The sequence below is a fragment of the Pteronotus mesoamericanus genome, unplaced genomic scaffold (assembly GCF_021234165.1).
Source record: "Pteronotus mesoamericanus isolate MK-2021 breed Mesoamerican mustached bat unplaced genomic scaffold, CSHL_Meso_final contig_56, whole genome shotgun sequence".
Lineage (NCBI taxonomy): Eukaryota > Metazoa > Chordata > Mammalia > Chiroptera > Mormoopidae > Pteronotus > Pteronotus mesoamericanus.
Genome location: NW_026555201.1, coordinates 10740754 through 10752050, shown reverse-complemented (window position 1 = coordinate 10752050; position 11297 = coordinate 10740754). Strand labels below are relative to the sequence as shown.

Here is an 11297-nt window from a genome sequence, read left to right as displayed (position 1 = left end):
GTGGTTCCAGAGAGCCCTAAAGATTAAACTATTTTCCTAAAAATGACTCTTTGGTTTCCTGATTCAGGACACCACTAACCCCGCAGGCAAGCCTGGGTGTTTTGGTCTTCAGTGACTCAGACAATTGGGACAGACCTCTCTGTCTTCAGTCTTGTTTCACTATAATTCAATCCATCACTGTTTTTGTGGTTGTTTCTGCAATCCTGTTTTCTCTGTTAGTATGAAATAATTAAAGTCTCTTTGTATGAGTTTATGAGGAATATAAAAAACTATATAAAACAAAATAGGCTTCAAAAGCAATGGGCACTTGTCAATCAAAATTGTATTGATGGAAGGAGGCATTGGCGTGGGTTTTGTCAAAGAGCAAAAATAATCACTTGTCAGTGAAGTGCTTCCTTTTTTTTTACGTTTCAAATGTACTTTCTTTCTTCAATCATGCCATATTTTAATGCATACACAGTACTTTCACTCAGCATTATTTGAGTTCGTTTTTGAGACAATTCATTATTACACCGGCTGGGATGATTACTGATCTCCCCATCCCTTTGGGGTGACTCTGCCAGTAGGGGACAGGTTCCATTCTATTTCAATTTGTGCTGCTGTACATGCCCATGTAACAACACAGAAAGTCGCTCTACTAGTGAATAGAGTGTTGCCATATTTATCACAGAAAGCAGGTGTCTGTTTCTGGTGGATCTGCCTTGCCATTACTTGCTGAATGATTCAAACTGGGAAACGACCTAGCGTGTTTTTGGCCAATGGAAACATCATGAAGCTGAAGACAGAACTGCAGCAACTGTAGCTGCTGGTTTGTTGGGCTTCATGTCAAGTAACCTTGCAAAGAACCTCCATTTCCTTGGAACTGTTAAGAATCATGGGAGACCATGCTCAGGGCAGTTGCACTGGTCCTGTCCCTGTGGAGTTTGGCTCAGGGAGGCAGAGAACCTAGTGTCATCTCTGCTGTGGCAGCGTGGCTCCTAGGAGACTATGCAGAGGTGGGCGAGTTGGGAGGGTGGCAGCTGAGAGTAGAGGAGAAACAACACCTCCCTGCTTTCCAGTGGCTGCCAGGTTAAGGTGAAGTAATTTCTCACCCAACTAGTGGAGCCGCTGCCCTTCCTTGAGCAGTGTAACAGCCTTGGGAACAGGACCAGCACTCCTCGCAGCTGCTCCCTGCCTGCAGGTCCAGCGGAGACAGAGTGACTTCCTGGAGGGACACTTCCTGCCTTAGAAGCAGGGTTCAACTCCAATCCAAAGGTGCAATTTCGTTCGCCCCTTTGATGCATGGGATGCTGGTAAACAGTAAATGATGTGGGTTTGCCTAATCCAGACTAGTGTATTTTTTTCCCCAAGCAATAGTGATCACTTTCTTTTCTTTCAGCTCTCAATATTCCTGTAATTTAAAACTCCTGCTCTTCAATAATAGCAAGATAATTTCTTTCCTGGGTCTCCTGACACCATCCAAACTCCAGAAATCATCTAACTTGTGCATTTCATTTACTGTATGGTCTTACTGCTGTTGTTCTTTGAGTCAGGTAACTAACTGGTTCACAGCTAGGGGAAATAATACGATTAAACATGCACCAGAGGAATTATTTCTACTGTAGTGTCAATCAGTACTGTGCTACTGAGTCTCTAGCAAGAGCTACACATTCCTGTGTTTGAAACCTATCACTCAATCACTAAGCCTAATAAATAGCATTAGCCTAGTAAAATCTGCATGCACTTTCCCACCAGTTACAGAGATTTTACCCTTCCTGGTATTTGCCATGCACTCACCTTCTCTGCTTCACTCAGGCTGTCTCCTCAACCTGCTGTGCAGACACTGGGAGAAGGGCTAGGATGCTTGGTAAAACGCAAAGAGAATGGAGGTTGCAGGGCGGAGCAGGGCAGTGCGATTTGAGACTTAGTCCCTAAGACAATGGGAAACTATTCCTAAGTAAAGCACTGGAAAATAACAGGATTAAAAGCTTTTAAAAAAAAAAAATCACCTTAGTCCTGGCTGGGGTGGCTCCGTTGGTTGGTTGGAGCATTGTCCAATAAATTGAAAGGCTGTGGGTGTGATTCCCAGTCAGAGCACATGCCTAGATTGTGGGTTCAGTCCCCAGTCAGGGCAAGCATGAGAAGGCAACAACTCTAAAATCAATAAGCATGTCCTCAGGTAAGGATAAAAAAAACAGAAAAGAAAAGACTCACCCTAGATTCCTAGATTAGATTTAGGGACTGCAAGTAATGCAGACAGCAGATGATGGTGGGGTATGGAAGAAACCCCAGGGTTCATGAGATATTTAGGAGGTTTTGGCTCATCAAGATTGGTGATTACCCAGGGATAAAGGAAAAAGGAAAGGTAAATCATACTAGCTTTTGTTTATCAAATGCTTATGAAGTGTCAATCACTTAATAAATATTACCTATAATTCTCACAGATAAGAATTATCATTGTAATAATTCTTGCAATTATTTCTGTTCTCTTTAAGCTTCCAGGGTCCAATAGAATTTAGGCTGGATCTCACATCCCCTTTTCGAGTTATAAACAAATGTTTTCCTTCCCACTTTGGTCAAGTTACAAAAATCTTTTCTCAATTTACACAACAATTGGGCATTCAATATTGAGAAATCATAATGAAATAGCTAACTGATTTTTCAAATGTGATGAAATGCAATTTTGCAAATAGATGGAAATGTTCCTGTTTTAATTTCCTCTTTTCAAAGAATTTTCTGATTTCATTCCTTTATTAAGTAAGATATTTAGGTTTGTTCTCTATGCTTTTTCCATTTGTGCCAATGCAACTGCATATTTATTAAATTTCTTTTCATTGAACTAGAAATCAGTGATTTTAATCTTTAAATTAGCTCTGATAACATCACAAAATGTTGGAGAAGGAGAGAAGAAATTGTTGAAAATAAAGAAATAAGATCATTTACTTAGGTTGTATTTTCTCCCTCTTCACAGAAACTTAGCAAGCAAATGAGATAATATACTCAACCTCTTAGTAACAATAATTTATCCATACACATGTCCTTGCAGCTGATTCTACTCTCTCTTTTGGCATCACTCCATGTTTTTTTGGATGCAGCCACCCTACTTTCTCCCCCTCCCCACCCCACCTCAAGTCTTTATTATACCTTTGTAAGGTGGCTGATTGCAGGTATGGGGATAGTCTAGTTCCAACTCAGTCAAACAGGATTTGAACTCACAAACATAGTGCCACTTACACAGAGGCCTAACAACGACCTGACCCAAAGATGATGTGGACTGTATCAGTTTCTCACACATTTATTTTGGAAAATAGTTTCCTTGACAGCTGACTCAAAATGATTTTCATTTAAAGAGCAAATTAGGCTGGTAAACTAACTGCTTAAACAAATGAATGGATGTTCCAACATCTAGCAAGTAAAGATATTTTAAAGTTTTTTAAAAAGTGTGTATTGTCTAAAATGGAAAAGTTCACACACATATACACACACGAGTGCTAATTTTGGAAATAAAATAAACCTAAACACTTAAAATGTCTTCCTTATGTAAGAAATTCGATTACACTTCACGTTAGATATTCTCTGTGTACTGTGGTGAAGGGAATTTGGTTTAGACCTGAATTTTATGCGGAGACAACTGACATGGCTTTCTAAGTAGTCTCCTTACCTCCAGTCTCTCTCCCCTCGAACCTACTCTGCACCAAGAGCATGCAGCCTTGAACTCAGAAGGCTCAGTGTTTATAACATACATGTGTCAACCACATGGTGACTTCATTGTCAATCACTGTGATTTACTGTGATAATGTCCTTATCTTCATCATTATGAGCTCTTTGTGGGCTTACACGCCTTCTAAGCTACTCTGCTACTTTCTCAGTGAGAAACACACTCACATGGGCAATGTAGATATTCAAAAAAATTGGTAAATTCATGGTGTAAAAAAATGCATTTCTCCTACAATTAATGTGCTACTCACCTCTCTTGAAAACTTGTATCAAAATACGGTTCTGGCTTTACAAATGATGCAAGAAATTAGCACAAAGTTACATGTAAAAAGCAACCACAAATTGTGGAAGGACATGATTCTCAAACATTAGAAAACAATTACAAATGATAGCCTAGAATTTTAAAGAGAGAGGATAATTTTCTAATGAAAGTTAACTCAGACCTCTGGAATAAATTTGAAATAAGGCCTCATGTTCAAGACACAGCGTTCCTCATGCCAATGTAGGCAAAAAAAATTTGAAGGTATAATTTAACACTTCATTTAAAGTTAGTGTAATTTCTACTTCAATTGCCAAGAAATTATCTGTGAGTAATTGTATTATGGAAAAAGGTCTTGTGTAACAACTGGCTATAAAGCTTAGGAATTTGCCCATTAATTAATGCAGTAAGTAATAAAAATTGACTGAATATCTTCTATGTAAAAGGCATTGTATTAATGCTGAGGATGATCCTATGGTGAAAAAGCATGATTGTTTTCCTCTGCAGGACATGCAAGCCAACACTTACAATCCAGTATAATAGTTGCTTTGATGCTGGTCTGTACGAAGTGCTGATGGAACATGGAGGGAACCCAAAGTCTATGGGGAAGAGACAGTGAAGTTTTCACAGTGTTTCAGCGGAAATGAGAACTGGAGGAAAATAGGATTTTGCCTGGTGGGAAACTGGGGTAGGAAACTTGTGGTAGAAACTTCTTATGCTCAACCCCATGTTTGCTTTTCTCTGCTTTCAGGCACAGGGGAGGATTATATTTCCCCACTCCCTTGCAGTCAGGCAGCGCTATGTAACTACTTCTGATCAATGAGCTATGAGCAAAAATGTCTTGTTTCACTTCCAAGCTGAAACATTTAATTGCTGGTGCAAAGCACTCAGTGCTTTTTGTCTGCTTTGGCAACTGGTAAAGTTGGATGTCAGATGGTGTAGACACCTGATGGTGGAACCTCTAGCGGCCGGCCTCGGTGCTTGGAGACTGTGTAGAGCAGACCACTTGCTGAACCACAGTAGACATTGTGGCATGGGCGAGAAAGAAACTGTGTGTTAAGCCATAGAAATTTTGGGATTGTTTTTTCTAGCATTTCAGATAGAGGTAAAATATGTTTTAAAATAAAAGAAAGGGAGAATAGATAAATTTCCCACGTAAAAGAATTCCAAGTAATTTATGAAGACACTATGCCCTCAAGGACATGCAGTGTAACTTCCCGCTCCGTAAGTGTGGGCTGTGCATGGAGGACTTCCTTCCAAAGAGAGGGATGTGGAAGGTGTGGGGAAAGTAATTTTAGTGAGAACAGCTAATAAAAACTACCTCAGCCATGTGAACAAGGTCAATATCAGCAATGATGTTATGTTGATAGTATGTATCCTAGATATGATGTGATAAAAATGGAATTTACCTCTGTGGTCTTCCTCCCCAAAGCACATAACCCCAGTCTAATCATGAGAAAAATCCCAGAAGGTTGTTCTACAGAATACCTGATTACTACTCCTCAAAATGTTGAAGTCATCATAAACAAGAAAAGTGTGAGAAACTGTTATAGCCAAGAGAAGCTAAAAAAATAAAATAAAATAAAAAAGTCAACAAAATAACTAAATGTAATATAGTACCCTGGATAGGATCTTGGAAGAGAAAGAGGACATTTGGTTAAAAACTAAGGAAATCTGAGTAAAGTACGATAATAACATATCAATATTGGTTCATCAATTGTCACAAATGTACCACACTGATGTAAGATGTTAATAACAGGGGAAAGTGGGTGTAGGGTATACTGAAACCATCTGTACTATCTTTGCAATTTTATGTACATCTCAAACTATTACGAAATTAAAATCTATTTTTTTAAAAGGAAGTATAAGAGAGAACATATGTTCTAGAAATTCCTTTTGAGGTATAGAGTGGAAATTTAGAGTTTGCTTAGATAGGCAAAGAACCTTTTATGTTACTCAAAGGAGATTCAATTTCTACATTGTATAAGCTGTGTGAAGGAGCCTTAGATCTATGGAGGGGCTTCTGGGATGTTGCAAAACCACTGCAATTATGTAAAATTGTATATGAGGTCAAAAACTTTATTATTCATTTTTTTCTTAAAGGACAAAGTACCTAAAATATGTTAATAATCATTGCGGAAGGCAATGTAGACACTCTGAAATAGACTGAGCAAGAGAAACAACACAATTAGAATTCCGAAATCTGCACCGGGAAGCTGTGGAGGAACGCTAGTACCCTTCGGTTTGTGGAGCTGGTCATCAGCATGGCCTTTCCCAAGGCGCCCCTGAAACGATTCAATGACCCTTCTGGTTGTGCACCATCTCCGGGTGCTTATGATGTGAAGACTTCAGAAGTATTGAAAGGACCAGTATCCTTTCAGAAGTCAGAACGATTTAAAGAACAAAAAGAATCTCAGCAAAATTTTACTGTTGACAAAGATACTACCTTGCCTGCTTCAGCAAGAAAAGTTAAGTCTTTGGGATTAAAGAAGGAACCTCAAAAGAATAATAAAGACTTGAAGATGCTGGAAAAAGAGATTCGTGTCCTTGTGCAGGAACGTGGTGCTCAGGACAAGCGGCTCCAGGACCTGGAAGCGGAGCTGGAGAAGATGGAGGCAAAGCTAAGTGCCGCGGTCAGGGAGAAAACGTCTCTCTCTGCAAGTAACGCTTCCCTGGAAAAGCAGCTTACTGAATTAACCAGGACCAACGAGCTACTAAAATCTAAGTTTTCTGAAGACGGAAACCAGAAGAACCTGAGGATTCTAAGCCTTGAGGTGATGAAACTCAGAAACAAAAGAGAAAGTAAGATGAGGAGCATGATGGCTAAACAACAAGGAATGGAGGTGAAACTGCAGGGCGCCCAGAAGAACCTTGAAGAGTCTCAGGGGAAAGTGGCACAGCTCGAGGGAAAACTTGCTTCCGTACACAAAGAAAAGGTTGATGAAAAATCTGATACAGAAAAACTCTTAGAATACATTGAAGAAATAAGTTGTGCCTCAGACCAAGTGGAAAAATACAAACTAGACATTGCCCTATTAGAAGAAAATTTGAAGGAGAAGAATCATGAAGTTTTAAGCCTTAAGCAATCTCTTGAGGAAAACACTGTTACCTTGTCTAAACAAGTAAAAGACCTGGATGCTAAATGTCAGCTACTTGAAAAAGAAAAAGAAGACCTCATCAACAGGGAAAGAGAACAGGATGAAAATCTAAATTCTGAAATGCAAAACTTAAAAGAGAAGTTAATTCTTGAAAAACAAGAACATGAAAAGCTACAACAAAAAGAGTTGGAAATTGATTCACTTCTGCAACAAGAGAAGGAATTATCTTCTAGTCTTCAGCAGAAGCTGTGTTCTTTTCAAGAGGAAATGATGAAAGAAAAGAATCTCTTTGAGGAAGAATTAAAGCAAGCTCTGCATGCATTAGATAAACTACAGCAAAAGGAGGGACAAGCTGAAGAGCTGGTCAAACAACTGGAAGAAGAAACAAAAGCCAGAGCTGAAGAGCTGACGCTTCTAGAAGAAAAGCTAAAGAGGAAAGAAGCGGAACTGGAGAAAAATAATGCTGCTCATACTCAGGCCATGCTGCTTTTGCAGGAGAAGTATAACAGTACAGTGCAAAACCTTGGAAATGTCACTGCTCAATTTGAAAGCTGTAAAGCTTTAACAGCTAGGGAGATAGAAGATCTCAAGCTGGAGAACTCATCACTTAAGGAAAAAGTGGCCAAAGCTGAGAAAAATGCAGAGGCTGTTCAGCATCAGATATTGGCAACCGAGAGCTCAAATCAAGAATATGCCAGGATGCTTTTAGATCTGCAGACAAGATCAGCACTTAAAGAAGCAGAAATTAAAGAAATTACAGTTTCTTCTTTTCAAAAAATAACTGATTTGGAGAACCAACTGAAGCAACAACGTGAAGACTTTAAGAAGCAGCTGGAAGAAGCAGCAGCAAGAAAGTCTGGAAAAGAAAATACAATGGCAGAATTAACGGAGGAAATGAATAAGTGGTGTCTCCTTTATGAAGAACTATATAATAAAACCAAGCCTTTTCAGCAACAACTGGATGCATTTGAAGCAGAGAAACAGGCCTTGTTGAATGAACATGGTGCAGCTCAGGAACAGCTAAATAAACTCAGAGATTCGTATGCTAAATTGTTGGGTCATCAGAATCTAAAGCAAAAAATCAAGCATGTTGTGAAATTGAAAGATGAAAATAGCCAACTTAAATCGGAGGTGTCAAAGCTCCGCTCTCAGCTTTCTAAAATAAAGCAAAATGAGAGAAGACTTCAGGAGGAATTGAATAAAGTTCTGGGTGTCAAACGCTTTGATCCTTCAAAGGCTTTTCTTCATGAAAGTAAAGAAAATTTTGTTCTCAAAACCCCATTAAAAGAAGGCAATACAAACTGCTGTTGAGCTCCTATAGAGGTCCGAGAATCATTCAAGTGAACTTCTGAAAAACCAGTTGAAGATTATTTTACTCTTATTCTTTTCATTGTTATTGTTGCTGTTATTGTGTGTGTAATGAATACTCTTAAATGTATTTAATATTAACTTCCTATTTTTAGGTATCTGAAAGCAAGTTCAACATTTTTACCAATATGTCTTCTGACATTTTATTTTCTATTGTGAGTACCTTCTCCCTGATGCTCATTTTCATCCCTTTGTTCTAAACCTTCTACTTTACTTTCCAGCTTTACAATTTGTCCCATCAACCGACATTCCTTTAAAAATAGCTATTACAGTATTATTCTCCTATTCTGAAACCTTTGATGGTTTCAAGATTCTGTCCCCAGGTTTTTAGTTTGATCCTGGACAGCTTTTCTGATCTGAACCTCTTAAGCCAGGACAAAACACCGTGGCTTGTTCTTGCCTCTGCTTTGCTGCTTCTAGTAAGGTTCACTCTGTTTTACCCATCAACCATTTGTCCGGTTCGAGTAGGAAATGAGAGCTTGCTTAATTCCATGGTAGTCTCTTTATCTCTTATCGGAGTCACTGAGCTGGTCAATAATTTGCAGATTTGTAGACTCTTTCCCACTCCTACTAAATTAAAATCTGGTTTTTGACTTGAAAATCTGCATTTTAAACAAACTCTGCAGTTAATTCTTAGATACATCAAAAACCTGAGAACTCCTACTCTTAGCTAACTCTTTTTATTTTTTTAAAGATTTTATTTATTTATTTTTAGACAGAGGGAAAGGGAGAAAGAGGAGGAGAGAAACATCAATGTGTGGTTACCTCTCGCATGCCCCTACTAGGGGCCTGCCCCACAACCCAGGCATGTACCCTGACTGGGAATTGAACCAGTGACCCTTTGGTTCTCAGGCCAGCACTCAATCCACTGAGCCACACCAGCCAGGGCCTCTTAGTTAACTCTTTAGAGAATCTTTTTATACCACTTGGCATCAGCCTGACTACTGGGTATTTGATTAGTATTCGTATAATGTGAAATAAGAATCACACATTAAGTCATTAACCCAGTTATTCAACTTACATTATATGAAGTTACATGAATGCTTCTCTGTAAGGTATATTTATTATCTGTCCCCTCTCCTCCCTTTCTTGTTACATGAATTACAGATGGCAGTAGACTCTTTAGAGAGTGGTAATTATCCATCTAAAATTTCTGATTTACAATTAGTATATTATAAAACATTTTAAAAAATATTTCTCCATTGATGTACCAACAAAGACTATTACAATCTAGTTTTTCATAATAAATTATTGTATTGGGTCTTAATACATAGTTGAATTTTTAAACATTATTTGAATTAAGTTCAGAGGCAACATAGAAGTTAGGAAATCTGTGTAATAAAACCAAATAGTTCAAGAAAAAAAAAAAAAGAAACAACACAATTATATTTTTGTGTAGTACAGCCTAAGGTGACTGTGTGTGTGTGTGTGTGTGTGTGTGTGTGTGTGTGTGTGTGTGTGTTCGGAGAGGGAAGGCAGGAATGAAAGGCAAAATGATAATAGTGACAGTGATCTTCCGACTCCTCTGGTTATGGCCCACCTTGCGGGGGAAGAAGGGACCCCATGCCGCACCTGCCCTGCCTCTGCCACTCTCCTGAGGAAACAGTGCGGAGTCACTCCAGTGAAATGCCATTTTTTAAAAACCAAAGTTTGGTGGGATTATTTATATATCTATTTTAGCATTAGAACTGTGAGTGAGTTAGATTTGAATCAAAATGTATATAGGTCTTTAAAGGTAACTATACACCAAAAGGACGGTTGTATGAATACACATTTATGGGAAACTACAATTAAAAAACAATAAAAAGTAGAAACTGAAAACTATGACACTGATAATAGGCATCCTTTCTGAAAATTAGGGTAATTCCAACCACCTATGTACAGTAACATTGTATTCAGCCAGACTTCTTTGTACAATGGAGTTTACTGCCTAATTTTAATTTATTAATACAAAATTTCAGTAACCTTTAGCAACTCACTTAGTTATTAATATCTAATTCTTTGTTGCATATACAAATGAAAATATATAGAATTGTACATCATTAGTCCATAAAAATGAAAAAAACTTTCACTTTTGATCAATTCATGGTATCTTAGGAGCAAATCATTTTTTGAAAAATTGCTATTACAGTCTACAAGAGAAATAATGAGAGGCTGGCATAGAAGAATGCAGGAGAGGCGCAAGAGAAGGAGACAGATAAAAGATATCAAGGGATCAGAATCAGAAGAGTTGTTTCGATGCCTTGGATGGGGAGAAATAAGGTAAAGGGGAAAAGCTAGCTTGATTTGGGGGTTTCTGGTGGGCCCATCATGAGGCATGCAGGATGGTGGACAAACTTGGAGAAGGATAGGCTAGGTAGGAGACAGGTGACACGTCCAATCTGGAATATGTTGTGTTTGAGACGCGAAGTGACTGTGCCATCCCTGTAGGCAGATAGATCCCAAGATCCTTCAGCTCAGAAAAAAAAGGTCTGGGCTGGAGCTCTAAGTTCCTATAGGAAAGTGAGGCATTCATATCATAGTTTGATTTTCTTTAACATTTACAATGATGAACAGAAATTACAATTAAAAAATTCTATTATATCTCTTGAAATAAACATAGGCGACCAGGATTAGGGAAGGGAGAAATCAGACCAATTAAGAATCCCTGAGATCTTGCTGGAGCAACCACATATGTGTGATTAGAAAAAAAAATTTTTTTAATCCTCACCTAAGGATATGTTTATTGATTTTAGAAAGACAGAGGAAGGGAGAGAGAGAGAGGATGCACCCCAACTGGGGACTGAACCTACAACCTAGATGTGTGCCCTGACAGGGAATGGAACCCATAAAATTTTGGCGTACGGGATGACGCTCAAACCAACTGAGCCACCCAG

General features: G+C 38.6%; 1 protein-coding gene and 1 pseudogene across 2 annotated transcripts; one reads left to right on the top strand and one right to left on the bottom strand.

The window, feature by feature from the left end:
- Nucleotides 1-525: 525 nt before the first annotated feature.
- LOC129076054 (cytochrome c oxidase subunit 7B, mitochondrial-like) lies at nucleotides 526-812 on the bottom strand (annotated as a pseudogene).
- Nucleotides 813-6204: 5392 nt separating this feature from the next.
- LOC129076053 (hyaluronan mediated motility receptor-like) lies at nucleotides 6205-8364 on the top strand. Of its 2 annotated transcripts, XM_054580287.1 has the most exons (2): nucleotides 6254-6265; nucleotides 6493-8364. In XM_054580287.1, exons 1-2 carry the CDS (start codon nucleotides 6254-6256, stop codon nucleotides 8362-8364), a joined length of 1884 nt encoding a protein of 627 aa, XP_054436262.1. The 2 variants fall into 2 exon arrangements, with proteins under 2 accessions (XP_054436263.1, XP_054436262.1); XM_054580288.1 differs by having other exon boundaries at nucleotides 6205-8364.
- Nucleotides 8365-11297: the final 2933 nt, after the last annotated feature.